The 27,799-nt window shown below is 42.2% G+C and overlaps 1 protein-coding gene across 1 annotated transcript in view; it reads right to left on the reverse strand.

Annotated features, from left to right (window-relative positions):
• TRIO (trio Rho guanine nucleotide exchange factor) overlaps positions 1 to 27,799 on the reverse strand; it is a 433,907-nt gene that overhangs the window by 279,637 nt on the left and 126,471 nt on the right. The window contains exons 2-3 of the mRNA XM_065399163.1: positions 18,825 to 18,899; positions 4,690 to 4,804 (exon numbers count right to left, since the gene is read on the reverse strand). Coding sequence (XP_065255235.1) covers positions 4,690 to 4,804; positions 18,825 to 18,899 — 190 coding nt within the window. The remainder of the gene's footprint in view (positions 1 to 4,689; positions 4,805 to 18,824; positions 18,900 to 27,799) is intronic.

The following is a 27,799-nucleotide window of genomic DNA, read 5'->3' on the forward strand; positions in this document are numbered from 1 at the left end:
ACTTGCTCTTAGTCAAGATTAGTATTTCATTTCCAAGCTCTCGATGTAGTTATCATTTTTCAGCCTTGTTGTGAATCAGCAGAGCAGCAACCATATTCACAAGCTGTTTTTCAATGCTGTACTAGTATCATTCATTTTGTATACCTATATTTTATTCTCTCACGCTGTACCCCATGGAAGGATACACAGTCCATTTTAGCAGCAAAATGCATTAATTAATACCTGATTTTTATCCCTTCTGCACATCAATGACATACCTCTTCGTGTCTGGAGAGTGGGGGTACTCTAGTACCCAACTTTGCTATGCAAATTAACTGGATGAGTCTCAAACAAAAATGCATGAAGACAGTTAAATAGGTATCTATGAAAGATGTGTCCAGTGTTAAACATTAGCAGTGCTGTGGTCCCAAGGTCAAATAATCCAGACTGACCAACCTAAAAGTTAAGTATAATCTAAAAATAGCTGATGAAAAAGTTTTCCAGGCTGCTGAGGAAAAAAGTGAAGTCTACCCATTGGTAAAACGTGAGCTCAGTTTTAGTGGCTGAGCAGAAAGCAGCCCTACACTCTATGGCACTGGAAAGTCCTGATTTCCACGACAATCACCGTGTTGTCATTAATGACGATCTTGGGGTGAGGGGTTATGGCACTACAGAGTTTCTTCCGCCAGCAGCATCAAATGGGCACTCTATGGGACTATTTTAGTGGAAATCAGGGTACTGGAAGCCCATGCCCCATCCCTCCCCCAACCCATCTGGGCTATCCCACTCTGGCCAGGCACCTCATTCCTCCCCGTATACGGAGTGACCCAATGGCCAAATGACAAACTCATTGTCATAATGACCATAGTCTTTTGGCCAGAGAGCCTCTATAGGCTGGTAAGCTGGGTCTCCCAAAGCCAGTGGTCTAAAAGTTGTAAGGAGGGTGCTACGACCTCCACCCCCAAATGCCTATTTGTGACTCTAGCCCTTTACAGATGTCAGAATAAAAATCCATTTCAGGCCAAACAAACATTTTCATTTAAATGCTTCCCCGTACTCTAATGTTTTGATTCACTGACATTTTCTGCAATTTTTGGATTCAGTTTGGGTCAAACTTTTTATTATTTATTATTATTATTGTTATTATTATTATTATTGTTATTGTTTTAGAACTGGCAGCAAACCAGGAAAATCCATTATTCACCTAGCTCTATGTACAATAGTTATGTGCTCTTATTTTTAGTCTGGAAAGAAACTGCAGCAATCTTTGAAAGCACATCACCAAATCAATGAGACTACGTGAGTGAATTTGGACCACTTGAATGAGCAAGATTTGAAACATCGAGCACTAAAAAATAATTTATTCAGAGTTGGGTCAAAAAAGGTCAAGTATTTTAAAATATGTTTGTTTGTGACTCAACTAACTACATTCTAGAGAATTTGCTCATCAATTTTCGTGCAGCAAAGCAGCAGCTTGATTTAATCCTTACCTTTTACATTTTTAAAATGTAAAAGCATTAAAATAAGGCTACGGCTCAGATCACCTTTAGGTTTATTAATTTCACATCATATTTTCTCTCAATTTAAGTTTTCTAAAGAACAGTCAAACTGAATGCTGGTGTGAAACCAATCTGCTCAGAGAAAAAAAATTAGACACAAATGTATCCATATTTATTAGCCCTGAACAAAAGCAACATAAAAATTGCTGTAGTGTAACTCTCAAAGAGTGAATTTATGACAAGATTTTCAAAAGCATCTAGTTAATTGAGAGTACAAGTCCCAATGTCTTTCAACGGAACTTGTGCTCCTGATTCATTTTTGAAAACTAAGCCTTAACCCAGTAGTTGTTCCCTGGCAGTGGTCTACTCAGAAAAAGATAAAACCATGCTGCAGTTGGACTTTAACTGGGGTGATAGCTAAGAGAAGACAATACCGCCCAGGCTTAGCGAGAGATCTGCTTATACCTGAAGCACTGCTATTGTTACCCATTTTAATAGATATATCCTAGCACAGTGCCCTTTCACTTGCTGCTGTAAGTACACAGAGGGAACAGGGGAGGTCACTGCTTCTCTATTTTGCACTTGTTCCTCTTTCTCCTCCACCCTGAATAGGAAAGGCATTGCTCCCAGCTACAAGGGCTAGGGGAGCGCCCCTGCCATTAACTGACAATGGATCCAAGGCTCTAAAACTGACCTTCCTCTCCAACAAAATCTTCTGTTTCGCACCTTAACGGTCCTTCTACTTAGTGGCTGCAATAGCTACCTTCCGCTTCAGCTTACTCCTTCGGAACTCTAGCCAGTACCACTTTGCCCCTTCCCTATCAAATCCTGCGGAGAGTCTATGGCTTTCCTCACGACTTGTTTTGGGAAGGGACAGGTGGTGGGGCAAAGATAACAGATCTCTTCTGCTCACTTGGAGCCCAACTCGGGTGTAGAACCGGCAGCCGTTTCCAGCCCTGAACACATTCATGAATACAAGCCTCCAACACCTTTCTATTCCCTTGAGATAATTCAGACACGGAGGGTGAAATCTCTTGTCCATTAAAGCTAGTAGCTTTGGCACACCTATTCAGTTCCCAGAACCCCCTGCCATTGTGTAAACCACTTAAAACACACCAATAGCGAAGCATGTGAACTACCTCAAATTCAAAAAATATTGTGTAACAGACAAGGAACAGCCAGTCAGAAATAGGTAAGAGTCACATAATACAGGGATTCTGCCAAAAGACTCAGGTGACATTAGGAAAGCATGCGTTGGAGGATTGTTTAGCCCCCTACCATATCATAAGTTACAGTGGCTTGTTTACACAAACTTGTGCCAAAACAAAAGAAATCAGTTTTAATGCACACTTTTGGGGGGTCTGTTTTCAGTTTGTGTATAAGCCAGCCCTTACTATCTGTAAGAGACAGCTCCTTTTTACCACCACTTTGGCAGTTTAAAAGTGCTGTACAGCCAGACAGTTCAGCCATCAGGGGTAACACTAGTTTAACGAGACTTCCCTGGATGTAGAAACTATTTCTCAATTCCTTCTTGGAACCCCCGCCATAGGAGGCCTTGCCAGAGAGAAGGTCTTGTGGCTTTGTACTGCTGCCTTCCAGCTAGTCTCAGCTACTAGAACCACTCCTTCAGGTCAGACTGCTGAGGTGATGAAAGCAGCCTTCGGGCTAATTTAACTCACACCAGAGTTGGCAGGCCTTAGCTGGACCCAGAATAAAGGGCATACAGTAGTCATCTCTGTCCCCACTCTGTCCTGCACTGAGAATAGCTCAGCTGAAGCAGAGGTTGGGGCAGATACTTTTCTTTAATACCAGCTCCAATTTGTGTATTTTTGAAGGTGTTTTTCGTTGTGTTTCAGAGCATATAAGATGTCCAAGTTACCATGGTATACTACGTTATTATTCAAACAGGTATTCTTTATAGTTTTAAATATTGCTTTCTTCTTAAGCCTTGTATCAACAAGTTTAGTTAGTCAATTAATTGTAACTGTGCTAGTTCAAGACCTGTTAGCAACTACGGTAGACTTCAATACCACTAAAATGTGTTAACAGATCATGGTCAACCCAAGGAGGCGGCCGAGGTGTTCAGTGCTATCAACACTAGGTACTAACGTGGTTTTTAAATCAACTTTTCCCCCTACTTTTGACAAGTCTTTTGAGTGATGTTCTCATTATTTCAGAATGCAAGCACCCTTGTATGACCATCTAGACCACTGCCTACACCCAGCTGACATGCAGCAGCCGGTCTGCCAGCAATCCACATTCCACAGGCAGCCCAATTTGCTGTTAAGTCTTTTTCTAAGCAGCTTAGGGCATGGCTACACTTGCGAGTTAGAGCGCATTAAAGCAGACCTGGGCGCCCTAACTCATGACCTGTCCACACTGGCAAGGCACTTAGAGCGCCTGGACTCTGCAGCTGGAGCACTCCTGGAAATCCACCTCCACGAGAAGCATAAAGCTTGGTGCGCCTCGGCTGAAACGCCTGGGTGTCAGTGTGAATGAGGTGTTGCATTACTGCGCTCTGATCGGCCTCCGGAAACGTCCCATAATCCCCTTAAGTCAAGTGACCACTCTTGTCATTGTTTTGGAATCGCTGCAGGAATGCGGATATGCCCTTTCAAAGCTCCGTTTCTGACAGCCGGCATGCTTATCTGCTCCGGGACAAAGCAAACCACTACTGTGGAATGCTGTGAGAGAGAGAGAGAGAGAGAGAGAGAGAGAGAGAGAGGCGGGGGGAGAGGGGGGTCTGCTGCTGTCTGAACTTACAAGACAGCATGCTGACATGCTCTCAGCCCCCCAAAAAACCACTCTCTCTCCCCCCACATACACACAACACATTCGCTGTCACACTCCCCCCCCCCCCCCCATTTGAAAAGCATGTTGCAGCCACTTGCATGCTGGGATAGCTACTGCAATACACTGCTCTCTGTGGCCGTTGCAAGAGCTGCTAATGTGGACACGCCAGTGCGCTTCAATCTGACAGTGTGGACACACTGCAGTGCTTTCCCTACTGCGGTCTCCAAGGGCTGGTTTAACTCACAGCACTCTACATCTGCAAGTGTAGCCATGACCTTAAAAACAGTGAGGGGCGTGAACTTGCATTGCTCCTTAACCCATTTCATTTCATAACCGGGAAAGATGCTGCAACACTAACCAACAGTTTCACTAACCAACAGTGTAAAGTTTGAAAGCTTAACAAGTGATCGGTTCTTACCTAGGGATACAAGCTAGGTATGATATTAGTCTCCTAAGGTCCTCTTGTCGTATTCTATCATGATTGCTGCGAGCTGGAAATGTTAGAATGGGGCCTCCACGTTTATCTCTGCCACCTGAAAAACAAGATTTGTGATAAGTGCCAAAAGCAAACTATACAACACAACAAACCAACAAGAGTCCCTGCCTTGGAGAGTTTACAATCAGACTGCACTTAGAAAAGAACCAAGGCCTCTTTCTAATAGGTGTGCATGTCCACTTGGAAAGAAAATGTGATTTAAAATTTACTAAACAGAACCACCCAAGGCTGTGGGTCAAAAGACCATTTTAATTAAATAACAAATTGTTGGGGTCAGGACGACCAACACCATGCTCCTCTATTTTCATCACTGCAAGCCAATGATGTGCCTGATCCCCTGGCAGCTCACAGGATGTGAATGTCAGGGAGTCATCCACACAACCTTACCTACTGCTCACAGCTTGGTGTATTTACTTATGGGGGGAGGGGAGGTTATCAGCACCTAATGTGTGCTTCTCAGAGAATTTAAGATAGCTGGCTTTGTGTAACTGATTCTTCTAAAGCCAAAAACCAGTTTAAAAATTTCCCAAAAGACACACTTAGGGCATGGCTACACTTGCGAGTTAGAGCGCATTAAAGCAGCCCAGTGCGCTCTAACTCACGACCCATCCACACTGGAAAGGCATGTAGAGCGCTCTGACTCCGCAGCTAAAGCGCTCCTGGTACTCCACCTTGGTGAGCGGAATAACGTGTGATGCGCCCCCGCTGGAGCACCGCGGAGCCAGTGTGGACGCCCTGGTCTGTTAATGCGCTCTGACCAGTCTCCAGAAGTGTCCCACAATGCCTGTTCTAGCCACTCTGGTCATCAGTTTGAACTCCACTGCCCTGCCCTGAGGTGACCAACCGTCAGACCCGCCCTTTAAATTCTCTGGGAATTTTGAAAATCCCCTTCCTGTTTGCTCAGCCAGGCGTGGAGTGCTCTCAGCGAATCTTTCCAGGTGACCATGCCTCCACGCGCCAGGTCATCCCCAGTATGGAGCAATGGCGAGGTGTTGGACCTCATCAGTGTTTCGGGGGAGGAAGCTGTCCAGTCCCAGCTGCACTCCAACCGTAGGAATTACGATACCTTCGGGCAGATATCAAGGGACATGATGGAAAGGAGCCATGACTGGGACGCTCTGCAGTGCAGGGTTAAAGTGAAGGAGCTGCGGAATGCCTACCGCAAAGCCCGCAAGGCAAACTGCCGCTCCGGTGCTGCCCCCACGACCTGCCATTTCTACAAAGAGCTGGACGTGATACTTGGCAGTGATCCCCCCTCCACTCCGAGGACCACCATGGACACTTCAGAGCCCAGTCCAACAAGGCAGGAGGAGGAGAAGGAGCAAAGCCGGAGCAAGGGTGCTGAGGAGGAGGAAAACACCCCGGCATCCCTAGATGCATGCAGCCAGGAGCTGTTCTCAAGCCAGGAGGAAGGTAGCCAGTCATGGCTGCCGGTGCTTGGGGAAGGACAAACACCAGAGGAGGTTCCCGGTAAGCGGCTTTTATTTTGGGAAGACAGCTATTCAGTGCGGGCTCTTGGGGCAAGGAGGACTAGGGCTGCATGCATGCCTAGATGCAGAATAGGGCGTTGATGTGCTCTCTCACATCGCGGTAATCGGCCTCAGTGACCTCTTCAAAGGTCTCAGCCAGAACTTGGGCAATGAGCTTGCGCAGGTTTCGTGGGAGAGCCACTGTGGTCCTTGTCCCAGTCAGGCTAACATGTCCGCGCCACTGTGCCGTGAAGGGCGGGGGGACCATTGCTGCACACAGGCAAACTGCATATGGGCCAGGGCAGAAGCTGCATTGTAGTAGAAGCTTCCCAGGTCACCCTCCCTTGCTTCCCAGGTCACCCTCAGCATCAAGATATCTTCCAGGACGAACGCCTGTGGAAAATGTGGGGAGACTGTTCAGTATAGCGGCCCCCTGCAGTTGTTGGCTCTCCCCAAGGCACAGAAACCCAGACGACAGTACAGCCATGAATCCCCCTTGACCCTGTGCTTACTCACCATTTTGGGGCTCCAGTGGGTTGTGTGCGCTCGCTTTGGGACGGGCAAATTATGCTATTGTGTAGACTGTGCTTGCTCTCCTTAAGTACGGGTGAATCATTGCTCTGTCTGGTGTGAACAATGCTGCCTCTGTAAAGTGTTGCATTTTGCCTTTACGGATGCAACCTTGAGATCTCAGCCATCCATGTTATCACCGGCCGAGAGGCTGCAAAGAATCAGGAAGAGGCCACATAGAAGCAAAGAGGACATGCTGCATGAAAATCAAAAAGTGCAGGAGTGGCGGGAGAGTGAAAGGAAGGTCCACCAGCAGAATGCGGATCGCTGGCACCAAAGCACGGAACGGCTGATAAGCATCATGGAGCGCCAAGCGGACTCGATCCAGGCGCTCGTAGCCATGCGGGCGGAGCACTACCACGCCCGACCCCCCCTGCAGCCCTTGTCCCAAAACTCTTTCCCTTGTGCCCCCATGTCACCTCCAACCCACTTTCCCCAACATCCGGGTTCTTACTGCCACCAGCTGCCTCCAACAGCTTCACCACCTAGCCCTGAAAACTACGACCCTTACCCACTGCACTCAACCCCCATCACCATGCAGTATAGCCATCCTGGAGTGCAGCACTCACTGCACAGCACTCCAGACAGGAAGGCTGAGTATGATAACAGGACATACGCAAATCTGGGATTGAACTGTTCCCCACCCCACCCCATTGCCCTTTCTGTTTCCCAAGCAGTTGTGTTTCTTTTCAATAAATGCATTTTCTTTTAAAAAAATGGATTTTTTTGCTTTGAAAACATTCTTTATTATTGCATAAAATAAAAGATACCTTAGCCCAGGAAAGCAACAGGCACTGCAAGTCAGTGTATCATACGTAGCAAACACAGATTCCAACTAACATTGGAACCACTGCACTTCACTCCTGTGCAGGGCACCAGACATTACTGGTGGCTTTCAGCCTCAAATTGCTCCCTCAAAGCATCCCTAATCCTAGCAGCCCTGCGCTGGGCCCCTCTAATAGCCCTGCTCTCTGGCTGTGCAAATTCAGCCTCCAGGTGTTGAACCTCTGAGTTCCATGCCTGAGTGAATCTTTCACCCTTCCCTTCACAAATGTTATGGAGGGTACAGCACGCGGATATAACCGCGGGGATGCTGTTATCGGCCAGGTCCAGATTCCCATACAGAGAGTGCCAGCGACCCTTTAAATGGCCAAAAGCACACTCCACAGTCATTCTGCACCGGTTCAGCCTGTTGTTGAACCGCTCCTTGCTGCTGTCAAGGCTCCCTGTGTAGGGTTGCATGAGCCACGGCATTAAAGGGTAAGCGGGGTCTCCAAGGATCACAATGGGCATTTCGACTTCCCCTACAGTGATCTTCCAGTCTGGGAAAAAAGTCCCGGCTTGCAGCTTCCTGAACAGGCCAGTGTTCCGAAAGATGCATGCATCATGCACCTTTCCGGGCCTGCCTGTTTTAATGTCAATGAAACGCCCACGGTGATAAACAAGCGCCTGGAGAACCACAGAGAAATACCCCTTCCGATTAACGTACTCGGATGCTAGGTGGGGTGGTGCCAGAATTGGAATATGCATCCCATCTATCGCCCCTCCACAGTTAGGGAAACCCATTTGTGCAAAGCCAGCCACAATGTCATGCACGTTACCCAGAGTCACGGTTCTTCTGAGCAGGATGCGATTAATGGCCCTGCAAACTTGCATCAACATGATTCCAATGGTCGACTTCCCCACTCCAAACTGGTTAGCGACCGATCAGTAGCTGTCTGGAGTTGCCAGCTTCCAGATTGCAATAGCCACCCGCTTCTCCACTGGCAGGGCAGCTCTCAATCTCATGTCCTTGCGCCGCAGAGTGGGGGCGAGCTCCTCACATAGTCCCATGAAAGTGGCTTTTCTAATCCGAAAGTTCTGCAGCCACTGCTCGTCATCCCAGACTTAAATGACGATGTGATCCCACCACTCCATGCTTGTTTCCCGAGCCCAAAAGTACCATTCCATGGTGGTGAGCATGTTCGTGAATGCCACAAGCAATCTCATGTCATATGCATTACACGAGTCGATATCATCGTCCGAGTCCTCACTGTCACTTTGGATCTTAAGGAATAACTCGACTGCCAAACCTGATGTGCTGGCGAGACTCGTCAGCATATTCCTCAGCAGTTCGGGATCCATTCCCGCAGACTGGAAGGGAAGACAGAGCGCGCAGTACAAAAAACGTTGAAAGATGGCGCCAATTGTGAACGGAAGCAGAGGGATTGCTGGGATGCGAAGCAATGCATCACAGGGCATTGGGACAGGACCCAGAATGCCCCGCATCCCCCGGCCCCTTCCCACAAACCACAGCGCCAGAATGGGAAGAGGTGCTCTGTGGGATAGCTGCCCACAATGTACCACTCCTAATGCTGCTGCAAGTGCCGCAAATGTGGCCACGCCAGTGCGCTTGCAGCTGTCAGTGTGGACAGACTGCAGCGCTTTCCCTATTGCGCTCTATGAAGGCTGGTTTAACTCAAAGTGCTCTACATTTGCAAGTGTAGCCATGCCCTTAGGCTATGTCTACAATGTGCACCTTACAAGGGCACGGCTGTGCCACTGCAGCCGCACCGTTGTAAGGTGTGCAGTGTGGCCACTCTATCGCCAGGAGAGAGCTCACCCGGCAACAAAATAAAACCACCTCCAATGAGGGGTGGTGGCTTCGTTGCCAGGAGTGTGGCTCCCGACGACCAAGTGCTGTCCGTCGCTAAAACCTTCGTCGTTCAGGGGGGAGTTTTTCCACAACGCTGCATGACAAAAGTTTTAGCGACAAAAGTGCCAGTGTAGACAAAGCCTAAAACCTGACAGAAACAAACCATGCTATCCGACTGCATGCTTTTCGGTTAGTTACAATTCCATGACTGACAGCAAGTTACAGATAATCATAGTTTCTGTGAAACTTGTTCATTTGACTGTGCAACCACAAAGACTAACGTGAAGGGGTGGGGAGTTGTCTTAACCAAAGACAATACTACAGATCTCAGCATACTCCCACCATCTGAGTGCCTATACATTATTAATATAAATGACTTCAATTAAAGTAGTTCGATTACATCAGCATGTGCCTACTTAGAAGAGCCCATGGACACTACATAATTTCGTATTGAGAGCTTTATTCTGCATATCTGTACAGTAAATATGAACAACTCAGCTGTGGTTAATATCACCCTATAAAGAAAGAACAGCACCACATGCTGTCAGCTCCATTGAACTACTCAAATATTATTGGGAGCTACTGCAGAGAAGGATGCATCCTCATCCTAATAGAAATACAAATCCAAGGCCTAAAAAAAAAAATAGGACTATGCTTTAAATAACGTTTAGACTTCAGCACTGCAGTACAATGTAGCTGAAATAGCACAAACAATGCGCACTTAGCAATAAAAGAACTGGGATTGTAGGGGTGACTTTCATTGTAGATTTTTGTCACTGTCTTCAAGTACTTTTAGTAAGAGACTCCAAGTCTTGAGTTTATAAAAGCTAAAACTCGTGGTGACATATGAGGCTTACCCAGAATATACTTTGTTTTATAAGCAAATGACTCGAAAACAATGGGTTTTAGTACCCATTACAGTAAGAGATAAATGGATTATACATTCATGTGTTGACCTGCAGCTGCTGAATCTGTCAATTCATTAGGAATTTATCCTCACGTTCACTCTGGAAAAAGTGAAATCCTTGTATCACTGTGTAATAGACTGGACCAATAAAACATGTAGATAATTGGCTAGCAGCTCTGCCTCTGAGCTCCCCCATTTTTATCCGAGTGGTTTTATTCCATAATTTTGTGAACAAAGTAAACAAATGCTGCTTGATGAATGGATTGCAACTGTATACCCAATCACCTACTAGTGACAATGAAATTTAATTATGGGGCACCACTTAATACACTAAAATTAACAGCATGTCTTCATTTCTATCATTGCTCATTTTATAGCTTTAAGCTTGACATAGAAACAACTCTTTTAAATTAAACTTAGTATACAAAATGATCAGCCAGATACCTGTGTGGTGTAAACTTTAAACTCTACCTTGTAGTCAGTGCAGTATTGCTTCCGAGATGCTGTCAGATTGCTTTTGCTGGACCTCCAGTAATAGTATTTTTATGGTATTAAGAACAGTATAAGAAATGCAACTATATCTATATCTCGCCAGCAGTAGTCAAACATAAAAAGTTAACAGTCCTTTCCCTCCCATATCAAAGTACATGCATCACTACACACTCGGAAGAAAACAATTACACAGTATTCAAATTAAATCAAGTACTTCAGCTAAATCAAAGCAGCGAGTTTATATACATCTGGCAATGCACACGAGCTAATAGTTACAAGAAAAGCTCCTGCGGAAAAGAAGCCCCAATTCCTGGTTATGGTTCTCTGATGGTCAGGCTGGGTTTGTGGCAGCCCTGGTTCCAGTGGAGATTAGAGCAGCCTCAAGGCTACTCTGAACTCGACCAGCAGATAGCAATTTCACAGCCTGTTCCAACCACACCCTCCCTCCATGACAGCCTAACGCTCCCCTTCACCAGGGGCTGCAGGAGGAAGCTTAGGAGTGAGCTATACTGGCTCTATGACCATTGGGATGTTTCCCATGGACTATGGACCCGTAGCTAGAGGTGTGGCCGTTTCAACTCTCCTAATGGTTACCAGAGCAGTGCAAAGAGAGCAGAGAGCCAGGATCTGGACCGAAGTTTACTGGGTTGTCTTTAAATTGTGAGGGATAGGTTAGGGCATACATTTTTATGAATGAGTTCAACACCTGATCTGTCTGATACATCATGCTGATTCAGTGTTCAGCACTCACTTGTGGTGTTTTGTTTATGTAATCATGAAGACCAAAAGAGTACCATTCTATAGTAAATGATTATGTGCATCCACGTCCCAATGTACAGGCAGAGTGGGTAGCATCGGCTAGTATTAAGATTGTCTGATAGTTCTATTTTAAGACCCTGTCTTCAGTTGCTTACAACTTTGCTGAACTTTGGCCATTTGGACTGAAATTTTCTGGACTGGGTATCTGCTGCATGCTGGTGGTTTTGTTTTGTTTTAAGTTTTCAGCCAAAACTATTCAGCTGTTCGTGAGAACAAAGTTAGAAGGGGCGGGGAGGAACCATGATTTTGCCCATGCTGAACAGACTCCTTTCTTGAGAAGCTCTAGCACTCCCATACTGTTGAGCAGGGACTTGAAATTTGGCAAGGGGGAGGCCTCTTTGTCGGGGATGTACTTTTTGCCATCTTTGTGAAAATCCACCCACATTTGGCAAAGTTATAAGCCTTTGAAAAATTGCTGTTCACACATGTGCAGTAGAAACTGAGAGTTTAGCATTAAGTTCTCAGGAGATTCCATCCACACGAGGCATACTCCAATCCAGGCCTGAGCAGGACTTTCCCTGGCAACTGCAGTTTGGGCTAAGGTGGGCCATACTCGAGTCAGACATTGGAACCGAACAGGAAACCCTTCTCTCCTGCACTGTCAATGACCCCTCTGCTTGCACTACTTAGTGAGGAGCAGGAAGCCATCTGATTTGAACACAGAAGGGACAAGAGCCAGACCTAGGGGGGACAGAGGAAAGAAGACTAGGAAAAGAAAGAAAAAACCAAGATTGAGTGTGGCGCAGCAGGTGGGAGAGGGAGACTGGGAGTTAAAGGAGGGAGGCGAGGACTGGGTGGACAGAGAGACTAAGATTAGAGCTGGGGAGGGAAAATGAGAGTGGGATAAGGGACTGAAATCAGATGAGATGCTGGGGAGGGGAGGGAGAGAAGAGATGAGACTAGGATTGGCTGGGCAAAGAGACTGTGACAAAGTGTCAGCAGGGTGGGGTTAAGGACAACAGATTGTACAGCTGAGGAAAGAAGAATGGGACTGGGAGCCTTTGTGGTGGGAGAATGTGGGTGGAGGTGACTTGAGACTGGGCAGGAAAGAGAGACTGAACCAAGAACCAGGATGGGAAGATTGGGACTGGGTGGGCAAGGAGAAGAACTGAGATGGGAAGCCTGAGGAGTGGAGACAAACTACCTAGATGAAGAGAATAGGACTGCAATGACAAGCCAGAGGCGGGGGGAAGAGAGAGAATGGGAACAGGGCACAAAAAGTGTCAATTTTGGAGGGGGAACAGGCAGACACAAAGGTCTGCAGATGAGTCAGCGTTGTATTGTCAAGGAGACTTGTCTATAGGACCCGCCGCGCCTCATTTGGTTCAGAAGTTGGAAGTCAGACCGATTGGTGTGTGGACGGAAGGGGGACTTGGGCTCAAATCTAACTCAGAACCCAGGGTCAGTGTGCAATGTAAACATACCCAATAAGGCCTGGGCCATACACTGAACAATGACGAGAAAAAACAAAATATTGAATAGCTGCTCATTCAGTGAGCATCATCCATCCTGTGCACTGAATGAGACAGGACTCCTCTGGAAAAATTAGTATGTGATCATGTAATTAAAACTATCCTAATGCATATGTACAAGCGGGCCAAATTAAGGTTGCTCAGGCAACCTTAATTCTGGTGTTTCCTTGAGCACTTGACTTGAGCAACCTTAATAATGTTCTTTTAATGTAGTGTGTGGGGGGGGGGGGGGAGGGAAGGTGTACAGTAGATACCTCATCTTAAAGAAAATGAATAGATTTAACCAATACTTAAGAATGGTACACAAGCACAGGTATCTTTGAGCAACAGTCACTAGAGGGAAAGAGTGTTATTTGCTATCCCTGAACTTCAAGGGGGACTTGATGGACAAGTGAGGGAAGATCTAGTTGTACAATGAATTTGCTGGTTCTTTGTTTTACACAGCAACATGCTTATTTTAAAATAATTTCATTTTGTAGTGCCAATTCAAAATTTGTACTTAATTACCCACTTTATACCACAGAACCTCTATTCATACTGCCTCACTGACTATGGAAACCCTCACTCGAGACATCTGAACCGAAGCTCAAGCTTTGCAACAGCTTTGGCAGACATTTGCTGACAAACAATATTTGAGTCTGAAGGTGTACCAAAAAAACCTTAGACCTATATATTACTTGAGATTGTCTCAATTCATGTATATGCATTTTACTCTATATAGCTGAAGACACAAAACCAGGCTATTTGAATTGAATGTACCCTCAAAATTAAGTTTACCCCATTAGACTTTTATATTAAGATTCCTTTTTATGACCCTGTAACAAATATTAATTTTAGACAGCATTTAATTTGAACATCTCCAAGTACTAAAGAGTGCACTGTGGAAGTAATAATTTCTCAGCTTCCCACAATACTCCTCTGAGGCCTAGTCTTCATTAAAAAAAGGTTTGCTGGTATACCTATATAAGGATACCTATACTAGCAAACTTTCCTAGTGTAAAAGTGTTTTGCAGTAGAGGTTATACTGGTTCCCCAAGTGAAGTATGTTATACAGGCAAAAGCACTTATATGCTGATGTAACTGCATATACACTAGGGCTCGTCAATTAAATATGTTGTAAAAAAACAAAAATACTCCAAACCCCTCTCCCCTCACTGATATTACTAAACCAGGTAACGTTTCTAGCACAGATCTGGCCTGAGATTAAACATGAGCATTTTCAGGCCAAAAGGAGTTAGTCTGTCACATTGCACATCGAATATAATGCTATGGATCATAGAGCACGTCTACACTACAGACTTCTGCTCACATAGATATGTCGGTCAGAGGTGTGCAGATAAGTGATCACTGACCAACACAGCTGTGCCAGAAGTCATCCCCAGCGTAGACGCAGTTAAGGCAAAACTGTGCTTTGACTGATTTAGCTTATGTTGAGCCCATGGAGGTGGTTTTAATATACCAGTACAAAGTGCAGCCTACTAGGAGCACTTTGCCAGTGAAGTACACTGCTACAAGAACACCAGTGAAGAGCTCCATGTGTAGACATGTGCAGTGTAGGAGAGAGGACCTAAAAATCAGGAGTCCCTTAAACATGCAGAAAAATAAGTGATTTTTAAAGTTAAGATCCTATGGGAATCAAGTTACTAGACACGTGTAATTTACGAGTCAACAGTTGCATAATAAACACCCTTTTGTAAATCCCCTCAAAGGGTACAAGGGCTTATAGCTGCAACCCCTAGCTGGTATCTGTCAGCCCTCAGGACTGGAATAAGCTGTTTAAGCTCAAACAAGCTCTAGAGCTAAACTCAACTGCCAGGCTCAAGCAAGATTTTGAGTTAAACCAGTCATGAAGTGGAGAGGGCTTCAGAGCCATGCTACACTCAGAGTGAACTTCGGAGCTACACTGAACTCCCAAGCTGGAATGTGCTCCACCTTAGAGCAAACTTCTAACTAAACTGAGCTCCTAAGTATTGGAGCAGGCTATATAGCAGTGGTTCTCAACCCACGGCCCAGTCAGCACACAGCTGCGGTCCACATGACCTCCTCAGGGCCATACAGATAGTATATATCATGGATGTGGCCCACATAATACATAAAGAGCAGCCCATAAGGGTAAATACGATGTGAACCACTGTTATATAGCCTCTTTGCCCTCCTCGATAGCATCTGGATCATCAGCAAGACTGACTCAAAATGATGTTTCAAAATGTAGGTGCAACTCAAAATGGAGTCCTACTGTTGCCAGTAAACATTACTACCTCTCTCAACCCCAAGCAAAGTCCAGCACCCCCAAGAAAAAATTGCAGCGTTTAAGCGCTCATCAGAAGGGTAGTTAATGCTCTCTGCAGTAATACTTGGATTTTTTATTTTAGTAATATAAACTAAAAATAAATATTAATCCACAGACACCAAATTCCTCTGCCTGTGAAGAGAGAAATGTGTATTGTCTTTCATTTGATTTTTTTCCCAGCCAGAATCAGTGGGCATGCATCACTTCTTCCAAGTGGTAGTATGTAAGAGCAGCTTTGCCAACAGACTCCAGATGGGTTTAAGTTTTTCAGGAAATGCCAATTTGCACAAAACCTTACCAATACAACTCATTGACAAGCAGCAGAGGTCTTCGGGGATACCCTTGAAGAGAAGAGTAAGTTAATAGGTTTTGTTTTTGATGTGAAACTAAGATATTTTTGGGGAAGGTTGTCTAGTGGTTAAGGGTGCCAGCCAGGGACTCAGGAGACCAAGGGACCATTGCCTGCTCTGCTACAGACTTCCTGTGTGTCCTTAGGCAAGTCACTTAGTCTCTGTGCCTCAATTCCTTACCTGTAAAATTAAGGTAATAGTACTTCCTCACTACCTCACAGAGGTGTTTGACAGGATAAATACATTCAAGATTACAAAGTTCCATCACTGTAATATGAGTGCCAAGTGTATTCCTAAATTAGAAAAGACTGGTTAAGACCAGCAAGAGCACAGTCATAGTTAATATTTAAGTCATCTGGTAAAAAGTTGGATTCTAAGCAATGCTGCTAGACTATGTATAATGGGATAGCAGACTAATGGTAAGAGTAAAGGATTTGAGGTCTGGATATATTCTAATCCGAACTATACAAATGCACTGACTCACTGGAAAACCTCCAATGAGTCACTTCATCTCGTGCCTCAGTTTGAGACATCTGCAGTATGTTCACGTTTTTATCTGCAGTACTGAACAGAGATGGTTACAGCTTTGTGGGAACCCGAGTCAGAGCTCGCATGTTCTGTGCCTGGTTATGCCATTAACTTTCTGGGTTATTCTAGGGCAGTCACTCCCGTCTGTAAAAAGGTTATCATCAGGGCCCTGATTATTTCATTATTTCTTGGTCATAGCAGTTGCTTAAAAACCAAATTATATGTAGCTCCAGAACCCAAGCTCTGATTTCTAGCTATGTTTGAAGACTTTGTTATAGAGGAAGGCATAATGATGTCAACCAAGAGTAAATTGCTACCGTCATCTTCCAGAGTCTGCTGCTATCTACTGTGCAAATGTTAATGCATCTCAAGCTGAGAAATATTTTAAGATCCAGGGACAGGGGGAGAGGGATAGGAGAAGAAAAGGCACCCAGAAGCTGAGGTGCTCACTGAGATTTTCAATAACCTTTCTCGTGTGATTGTTCTATACCAGAAGTACTTATTCTATATAGAATTGCTGCCTTTTCTCACTATTTTTCACTTCTGTACATAGATGTGTTTGACTATTAATAGTGAGCTTGTTTAACAGCTTGCCAACTCTAAGAAACCAATTAGAAAGGAATGCAAAAATGTAGTATGCCTATTAGTGAACTGATTTAACAGAACTATTACATTTCCAGTACTGATCTTATTCAGGAATTTATACCGTGTTCTCAAATTTCTTATATATTAGTACATGTACTATTTTTAAATCTTAATGGTTTAATATAATGACCTGATATAGTCCCTTGCAAATAAATTTCAGAGAAGCTGGATACAGTTTTACCAGCTAAACTAACAGCACCTATAGCGACAGAATCTATTGAAAAGCTGCTAATTGCATTTTTCTGCAATAAACCAGTAAGTCAATATTTTTTTCCCACCCTAATTTTCCTGGGTACTGAAATGGGCAGTTCTTATACCTGATATAATACATTTAGAATCCTCTATGTTGTGATTTGTTGCATATGCTTTCACATTTACACCAACATAAAAACACAGGGTGGGCCCACGTGACACTAAGCAAGCTCCTCCAGAACCATCCCATTTTCTCTGGTTTCAGATAAGCCATATTAACACTACTCCACTATAAAAAGCAGCAAGGTACCATTCCCAATAGCCATTTAGCAAACATTTCCAAGTTGCAGGGGGGCTACCCATTTTTTCTACCTTTTTCTTGAGGAATATGGCTGGAAAATGTTTTGCAGTCATGTTGTTCCCACTAACTCACTAGAGTGACACCTGGATATTCTATTTACACTATGCCATAAAAGTTTATGGCACATGACAGAGACCTACTTCCAAGTGCTTACAATTTTTCCTTGAACACTGGGGGAAGAACTATGCAGATGAATAATGGAAGGTGACAAAGATCATTAAGTAGCCTTCAGTAATTAATGCATGCACCACTGATGTACACTTGTTTTAATATAAGAAAAAAACCTTCCTATTAGGGGAAGACTCAAGTTATTGGGCTTCACTGAAGCAATGCATTTTGAGAAAAAACACAAAACAGGGGAGAGGGAGAGCAAAGTCCCATGACCCATACTCTCAAAAGCAAACAGCAGCATCACTGTGTTAGGTGCTGCTACACCATGCCAATGAGCGCTAGCCCAATCTGAGGCACTGTTGTGTGTCTGAATATTTACAAATAAAGGCCTTTCTGCAGTTTTAACACACTATTAACCTAAAAAAAAAAAAAAAAAAAAAATCAAGGCTGAAACTGTCCTCTGCAAGTGATTTGTCATTTACGGATTATGGGCAGAGAGACTGCTGCTTCTTAATCTCAACAGCTTTTAAAGCATTTAACTCAGAATGAAGTCACAGCCATAGCCTAGTTCACAGGAATATGTCATTAAATTAAGTTACTGTCAGCATTCCTTTAAGGAAGGTTATCTATCAATGTGCAGGTTAACACCAAACAGCTGATGTCTTTGTGAATCTAAACCACACTTTTAAATCCTTCCACTAGTTTGTAGACTAGCCAGTTCTGAACTCCAATTGTATACTGGAGACATGGGGGGGGAGGAGGAATTAAGCTTCTCTCAATGCAACGCTCGTCAATTTTGTCTCTTGATCAACTAGTGACGAAGGCTTTACAGGTCAAACACACAACCCAATGAACTGGTCAACACACTTGTGCTATTTTACCACGTTCCCAAGCAGAGAACAAAATTAAGGCTCATAAGACAGGGAAAAACAGAGGAAGGGAAAAGCATTTTGAGTGAAGTGGAAAAAGCAAGTAATCTATTGTGTAAAACAAGTTGCCAGTGATACTTTAATTTCATGTCATTGTACAAGGATAAATATTGGCAAAAAATTATGTGATAGTTCTTATTGTACAGGTGTTGAGACATACAAATATTTAACGCTGGTAGACAGTTTTACCTGGTATTTCGTGGACATGTAAACTAGTGTTTTTTTTCTGTGGCTGTCAAACACTTCAATTAAAAATACAGTGCATGTTAGTAAGAGTAAGACTTTACCTGAAAGATAGGCAACTTTTTCCTTTAAAATTGGTAATACTTCCATAGCCTTCATTTCATCATTTTTGCGAAACCCTGGAACACATAAGAAACGAGGAAATAAGTCAGTGGTTTGATATGCAATGTAAGCAGGCTTTCAAATCCCATCTACCTAATACATAAGGAAACATTTACCTTATTTAATTTATCTTGAAGCCTACAACTTTATTTAAGTTCTTTTGAACCTATTAATGAGATCTCAATAAGTTAGAATCTTTTGTAAACTCCATTTTTATCCTATAAAATTTTACCTATGTAAATACACGAATGATCACTTGAGAAATGTGTATACATGTAATATAACAACATGGTCAGTAGGCAACCCTTAATGGAAGATGAAGCACTGAAGTTAAGCTTTTTCAAAGTAGATAAAAAGAAAGGTCAACTTAATTTAGTAGAATATCCACTTCGTCACCCACGAAAGCTTATGCTCCAATACATCTGTCTTTAAGGTGCCACAGGACTCTTTGTTGCTTTTTACAGATCCAGACTAACAGGGCTACCCCTCTGATACTTAATTTAGTAGCTCTCATTTTGAATGGTGCTCTGATACCAGTCTTTCACTTCCTCTTCCAGCAAACAGAAGTCTGATATGCAACTAATGGCATGAATCCTTCAAGGCAGCAAGCAATGAATTTCAGTCACCTACGCACTACTTTACACACCATTTTCAAAACACCTCCATAAGCAAAAATAAAGGTATCTTACATGCCGAGTCCTTTCTAGGTCCTGGCTTCTACTGGTGTGAACCTTAGGAGTACTTTGCAAAAACCAGTGAATATTCATTCATCTCCACCTTTTACAAGCCAGGGCTCACAAAGAGAGATTTGAGATGATCCAAAGGTCCAGCAATTTCTGATTACACCAAAGAGCTGTCAACTGGCCTTTAGCAAGTAGTTTTACTACTTCCTCCTCATTCAATGAGGAATTCCATTCATTGTTGCAAAGCTTACCAGAATAAAAAATTCAAATAACGTGCCAATAAATTCTGTCACTTAGAAGCTAGTACCATTAAGTCTTAGAAGACTACAGAGAAACTTCATAAGGATATAATTGAGTTGTCAAGACGTTTGTGTAGTCTCTTGTTTAGAAAGGGTAGGGATGGGGAGGCTAGAATATTCTAAGCAGTAGTGTTACATTTTCCATTTATATCCACAGAAGTTAAAAATCATATTTTAAGAAATTGCTGCAAGTCAGCATAAAAAACAGACTTGTTTAACAGTTTCCACCAAATTAGAAAAACTTTCAGCACTGGACTAGCACTAGCACTGCAGCTGGGAGTGCTTTTCCTAGTTCATGTACACAAACACACTAGCTCTGCTCAAACTAGTGCACTAAAAATAGCAGTGTAGCTGGGGTAGCATAAGTGGCAGCTCAGGGTAGCTGTCCGAGTATGTACCCGGGGGGTACGGGTGGGTTTGTACTCAAGCAAGTCCAAGCTACCTGAGCTACCCCTAGCTACACTGCTGCTTTTAATACACTGGCTTGAGCAGAGCTACTGTGAAACTGTCTGCCTGAGCTGAGAAGCATGCTCCCAGCTGCAGCACAGACGTACTACAAGTTCCTGCATGTTTAGATGGGGGGAAAAGCATTCACTCCATGGAGAGCAAGTGACATTTTAAGTCTCCTGAATGGTTCATCCTAAACCCCTTTGTAAATGTCCAGCATTCAAAGTAATGCCACCCCCATGGCCTGCAGCTAGAAATCTGTTTGCATCCTTCTTCTATCCCCCTTTTCATCTTCCAGTCAACCACATACATAGTGCTTAGAGTACTCTATCTTGCGAAGAGAAATTTTTTTAAGGTGCTTCATTAATGCTTCCTTACAGGCAATCTCTTCGGGAAATACCTGCAAACAAGATAAAACAAGTTTCTCATTTGCAGAATCTGTTAAGTCAACAAAACAGGTGGTATTCCATGGGTGGAACATCACCCCGACTAAATCATAATTCATAATTTTCAATTGTATCTTTTCAAAAAGATTCTTTTAAAAACCAAATTCATCCAGTTTTTAGCCACATTCAGCATTTTAATGGCAAGATTTTATGCAGATTTAAACATGAGACATACACGACCCCCTAGGGCCTTGAATCCTACAGAAGGCCAAAGGGTGCAACTGATATTGCGCCTTACACAAGCTCATTCTTGTGAGGGAAGGTGGCTTTGATGTTGCCTCTACTCCAATGAGTTTCTGCTAGTTGTTCCCTGCTAACTGTGACTAGACCCCTGGCCCTTTCTTGTCTCTTTCTCAAGCCATAATCTCAGAATGGAATCGAGACTGGGACTTAGGCTGTCGTCCCTGAATACTAACTGTGATTACCTAAGGAGGCATGCCTTACATTCAGTATGTGCATTTCTTCTCCTCGAGAGCTATGGCCAGTGGTATCCAGTGACCACACATCCTTCTTAATGCCGTGTATTTTTAATTAGTACCAACACATTTCAGAGACAGATCTTAAACCAAAAACAATACTGAGGCCTGTCTTCCTTAAGGCCTACTGTCCCTCCTGGAAGCTTGGGAAGGCCTCTACTTCAGACACTCCTGCATGACCTGTCCGTGATTATGTCAGTTGTTGTCCCCAGGAAGAACTCATTGACAATCCCCCCCGCCCTGCCCCCAAGTCTTAACTGTTAAGAATCGCTTTGATCTCTAGGCTCCCTGCCTTGGTAATGCTCTGAGTTATCAACCCTAAACCTGCTGTGGGTTCTGTATACCACTCCCTCACCCGCCACACTGGACCAATTAAGATGCTGATTTTATTAAGGTTAAGGTGAAAAACATTGTTTTATCTGATAGAAATTCATGCAGAAATAATCTTATTGTGTGGGGCTAGTACTGTATGTTAGAGTCTGCCTTAGGCTCCAATTCCACTAGATACCTAAGAATGTGTATAATCCCACTGATTTCAATGACTGGTTAGTGAGGTTAGGCACTAGATTAAGCACCTTGCTAAATTGGGGCCTCCGAGATTTACTCACTGCAGCTGATTGTGCCCTTAAAGGCTCATGGTGTACAAGTTTCATGTTCCTGTCCCCTTAAGGGCCTATTTCTGTGCCTGTTCTACAATGGTGAATTTACTGAAGGCAAAAGACAGCAGGGGTTATATTTGGGTGAGAGGGTGCTGGAAGAAAGGAAAGAGCATGTGCTCTTTTTAACTCCATGGGGGAGTGATCATGCCAATAAATAAAGCAGAACATTATCTTTTTTAAGGTTAATTGTACTACAAAGCACTTATGATTTGTAGGTTTAGTAAGACTTATTGAAGAAAGTCATTGAACGTACTCAAGAGCAGTGCCAAAAATATCTGCACCAATCTCTACACAGCTCAGCAACCTCTGAGCCAGCAGTCTTTATCACACATTAATGGAGGTGATGTCATCCTTTCAAACCAGGCCAGTCTGCAGTTGCTGCTGCTGTCTTTTTCACTGCAGTGCCTGCAGTATTCAGAGGATTTTGAGAAGCACAAGGTGGCATAGTGTTCAAGCAAACAAAGGTTTGAGATGTAGAAGCAATTCTCTCTCTATATATACCTACATTGAGAGCTTTAACTGAAGAATGGACTTCTAATTCAAGCATGTATAAGAAAAAATGTATGACTGGAATTCTGAAGCTGATCTCATTTCTCATACAATAGCATTTGCAGCCATTCAACACAATATTTGCCTGTATAAAGTCTCTATTTAATACACTGCACACTATTTCTACATCAGTTTTTCACCACTCAAAGCTAATACAAAGCAATTTCTTGCTTGCTGAATACCTGATTTTAATGAGAAGTAGTAAAATTACATTAAGAAAAAGAGTAACAAATAGCAGCTTCATTTATCATTTCTTTTGGTTTTATACAAGCAAAAATACCAAGATTTAATGTGGGTTTTCGTTTCAAATAATTGTGAAGTTTACTATTTATTTTTAACACCAATTTGCCATTTCATGTTTCTTTTTTTGTTAGTTACTGTTAGCTAGTAGGTCCCTAGTTTTTGTTACATTTTATTTAAGTCATGTAGTCAGAGAATTTAGATGGCTATCAGGGTCTAAAGGATGGTGGAATTCAATAAGGTCCTCTTCCTCTTGCTTTACCAGAAGTCATACTAATAAACTTTACATTTTATAGAATTAGGTAAACACTCAGAAAAAAATCTTCTAATATTTGAATATAAGTGTAGGGGGAAAATAACTTTTGCTTGAACTTCTCAGGCCCCCTATCACCACTATGGTATCAAAATACTGAGGTGATGTGGAATTGAAGGAACTCTGAGGACATAAAGCAAATAATCAAGTACCACACACCTTGCAATTACTGAAGGACATTTGAGAGATGTTTAATTGATGATTAAGAGACCACTTCCTGTGCTAAGGATTTTATACAGCCATATGACAACACTGGAAAACAGCACAGATAGAGCCAGCCAGCCCATTACTTAAAATGTAGGTTGTGTGCACCTTAAATCACTTGGAGAAAAATGACAGGTTTCAGAGTAGCAGCCGTGTTAGTCTGTATCCGCAAAAATAACAGGAGTACTTGTGGCACCTTAGAGACTAACAAATTTATTAGAGCATAAGCTTTCGTGGGCTACAACCCACTTCTTGCATCCGAAGAAGTGGGTTGTAGCCCACGAAAGCTTATGCTCTAATAAATTTGTTAGTCTCTAAGGTGCCACAAGTACTCCTGTTATTTTTGGAGAAAAATGCCCACCAAAGGGGAAACCACTAAAAAGAACAGTTCAGCAGTGTGTACCAGGGTGGATTTGATTTAAATCAAATTGATTTAAATCACTAGTCAGGAAAACTCGATTTAATCATGGATTTCTACATAAAAGTGCATTCTTGTTGGTTGTTATAACCTTAATACGTATTCACAACTCAGAGATAGATGTAGGTTTCATTTTTAGAGGATACACACTATACATTTTTAAACAGTGATTTATTTTGAAAACTTTTCAGATTAGTTTTACAGCTATATCAGAAAATGAATGATTGTTTGGTTATTTCATTTACCAAAGGTAATTGAAGCAGATATTTATGAAATCACTGGGAGGTGAACAATCTCCAATTCAACACATTATTCATTAATATTTGGAGGATTTTCTTGCCATGCTGTATTAGGAGGAGAACATCACCAGACAGACATTTATTTAACTAAAACAACGTTATGTATTCTGGATTCTTTTCTTCAACAGCAAACATATAATATTTTAACAAAGCAAGCATATGAATTTTTGAATTTAGTTAAACATTCATGTTTTTTAAAATCAGATTTTTTTTTTGGTTAAAATTGTTTTCAACTAAAATAGTTAAATGAAATATTTAAAAAACAATTAAATCGACTATGTCAGCCGGGTCAACATGAGAAAATTAAAATATTGGCTTCTGCAGCTAACTCAGTCGTCTTCGCCTTCATTTTCCTGTTTGTTCATAATCTGGAAAAGAAAAACAAGCTTTCCTGCTTTTTCAGGTCCCAAACGATTTCTCAATTTGGAATGAATTAGTCCAAAGAAGAAAATATTCTTTCTACACCGGCAGAAGAAGCTACTGCTGTTAAAAGTGATATTATCATTTCAACAGTCTCTAAATCCAAGTGCTTAAGTGACTTCCACCAGTTCACTGGTGTGACTTTCTTTAAAACATCATCAGCAAACATATATTTCTTGAATAATTCTTAGTCCCAAACTGGGTCTCTTTTACGGCCTGCTGCCATTATAGGTTTTCCCTTCTAGTGAGAAAATGGTATGGTAGATCTCAAATCAATGAAGGCTACACTCAGAAAGACCTCAAGACTTCTGGAATATGCTGCTCAAACACTTTCACTTTTGTTTCTACTGACTGTCCCTCCCTTCTCACATTTATCTCCAGACTTCTTCTCCTTGTCCAGATCTAGTCCGCCCCCAACAATCATTGAACTTTTTGAAACTTTGCACTTTTAGAGAGAGGTAAGGGATTGACTCTGTGTAACAAATTTGCAGAGGGACAATAGGGTTGAGGTCTGTTATTTCTCACCTCTATATATTATTTATTTATTTAACAACATTTTTGCTGTTAACACGCATGTTACCTCTGGAGACACAAATCCACAATTTGAAAACTGCAAAACTAAGCATCTCTGATGGTATCTTCTAGACTGAGCACTGAGTCGCATTGGGTAGTTAGAAAGATTAACCTAAATAATCTATATAGAAGCCCTTGGAACCCCATAAGACTGGGTCCCTAATCCATGAACTATTGGAACTCATTTACACAAATTTTCTTAAACATTACACGAATATATTGTCTCATACTATAGAATTAGAATTTATAATCCCTATTCCATGATGAGATATCTTTGAGTTATAATGTATCTTAATTAAAACTATCTTTAGATAAAATGCTTTTTGAGGAAAAATCCTATCAAAAAAATCCAATTTAAATTAAAAAATCCATTTTTTTAATTTTTTTTTTTAAATCATTGATTTTTATCCACCTTGGTGTGTACTACTCCTTTCTCTTACACTGTAGAAATCTAAATCCTGTCACTTTCATTTGCTATTCTACAGTTCTGTATTGCAAATCTGGAAGCTAGCTAGCACCACTCACAATGTGTGGAAAACCACTTCACATGGAACACAACATTTAGCTCTAATGGTGTTCAATTCTACTGCACCATGCACTTTCTTAAGAAGAGAGGGAAGCCTGCTTGCCTGCTTCCAGATCAGTGCATAAGCAGGATGAGGTCACCCTGCTGCTGCACATGAACCAGGCAGCAGACAAACGTCTGCCATTTTCACAGCTACACACACACATCAGTTGCATAAGGGGAGGCAAACTAGTCTGGTCCAAAGACAAGCTTCAGTTTTAAATTTCAAGTAATAATTGGTCAATAGATAAAAAGAAAAACAAGTTAATCTTCATAGTTTTCCTTTCAACTCACCTGTACTCCACAGCAAGAACAGTAAATAGTGCAAGCACCTTAAACCTGAACTACGATTTCCAGAATGGTCTTTCTGTATTTTTTCAACAAATCTTTGTCTACATACTATTACGTAATTCCAAAAGCAGAATTATTCCCTATGAAGAGGTAGGTCTCTTGCTAAATATGGATCAGTTAATTCACCTGGATAATATTCCAGTCAAATTATAAACTATGACTCAATTTGTTTCCCTAACCTATACCTGGATTACCCAACAAACAGAAACGAGTTCTTTAGTAAAAGAGAAAGAAATAAATTAAATATATTAATAAACCTACAGGTGAATAAGGTATATACTGAGTGTGGGAGAAACTTTGAGAAGAAAGCTTCATTCCCCAGGTGAGAGCCCTATTTCCCAGTTCTAACACGGTCTTCTCCCTTTTCCACCAGAACAGGCTGTGGAATTTCAGATTTACATGGACGTGAAGAAGTAGTCTCATAACATACCTGAAAATATTAAAGGAAATTTCCATATAATTTAATAGGGTCTAAAATAAGTTTGATAAGAGACCTAGAATACATATTTGGCTCAAAGTCTGATCTTATAGGTGTGCTCCTTCTCCAAGGTAACAAAAGAAATTAGTGACAGAAAATGGCCATCTGTAAAAAGCATCTCCTTTGTAGAGGCAATATATTTTTAAAGCCTTTCAAGAAGCTTGAAGAACAGATTTTATTTTTTAAATCCGAAGAAGCCTCAAACAATTAGGTTGAGAACATGTAAAGCCTATCTCGTTAGCTCTCTCAAAAGTACATTAAACTATAAAGATGAATTCTCACTTCTGTGGGTGAAGTGGGATCACAAGCTGGGGCAAGTCTACTTCAGTGTGCTCAATGAGACAGTCTAGTGAAATTCTCATCTCTAAAGGCAATTCCCCAGGAGCAGTGAGCAAAGAGAAGCAACTTGCTCTAACACTAGTTTTCATTTCCTTCAACTTTTGTTCTGCTTAAGAACTCAAATGGTTGCAAATAGAAACTGTAGAAACAAAGTGACACACTGACCACCAGACCTTAACACCTATGGTTCAGTTCTGTGTATTCTGCATTTTTTGATAAAATATATAATGTTAAGTGCCATTAGTACAGTTATGTGATGCAACCAAAATGACTCCCCAGAAAGTTACATCTTGGGGAGAAACTAATTTCCAGTTGCCTATTGAAAGACTAAAAAAGGGCAGGTGAGTCAAGAGTAATGAAATTCACTGACTCCTAGTCATGGTCTATACCACTTCATTACTGTTCCTTCCATAGACCAAGCAGAGAGCTTTGATCACAGTCCTCCCACCTCTCTGACAACCCATTTTATTATATAAACATTTGCTTGCTATCTGACAGTATTATAAAGCTCCAGCTCTTTTCACATGTCCCTTCTTCTCATTTATTTTAAGTGACAATAAAAGAGTATCATTCTCCCACTTAGGCACCATATTCCATTATGCTGGACTTCACTGGTGTTTTTCAATAGCGATGTGCAAATACACCAAGGCTGATACCTAAAGAGCCTTTTATTCCACAAAAAAGTTATTTCAAGCACAATTGAAGCGGTCATTTCATTCTAAGTTTAATTAATGCAGTGCTTGTGAAATATACCACAGTGACTGCTTGGGAGATGTTTGTCAACTAGCTACAAAACCAGCAGGCAGTGGCACTGCAAGATTTTCCATGCCTTAACTCTGACCTGGATAAAGAATTTTTAGGATAATTTAATTCCATCTCAAATAGTCAGCAATGGTGGGTATTAGTGTGAGTTGTGAAGTGCAGGCGGGAAAATTGTGTTGTGGACTCATGTATAGTGTCTGAAACAAGTGAATATTTGGCAACAGTGTCTGAATTCAAGAAGTAAAAATCTATAATAACGAACGAGAAAACTATGACAACGTGGATGGTAGTTGCCATGTTTCTCAGGACTAGAAGCCATTAGTCTCATTTTACTGTAGGTATATCTAGAAAGTCTCGTGGTTGTGTTCTTGAGTTTACAAAGTGTTCCAGCAACGC

Source organism: Emys orbicularis, chromosome 2 (genome assembly GCF_028017835.1).
Source record: "Emys orbicularis isolate rEmyOrb1 chromosome 2, rEmyOrb1.hap1, whole genome shotgun sequence".
In the NCBI taxonomy this organism is placed as follows: Eukaryota; Metazoa; Chordata; order Testudines; family Emydidae; genus Emys; species Emys orbicularis.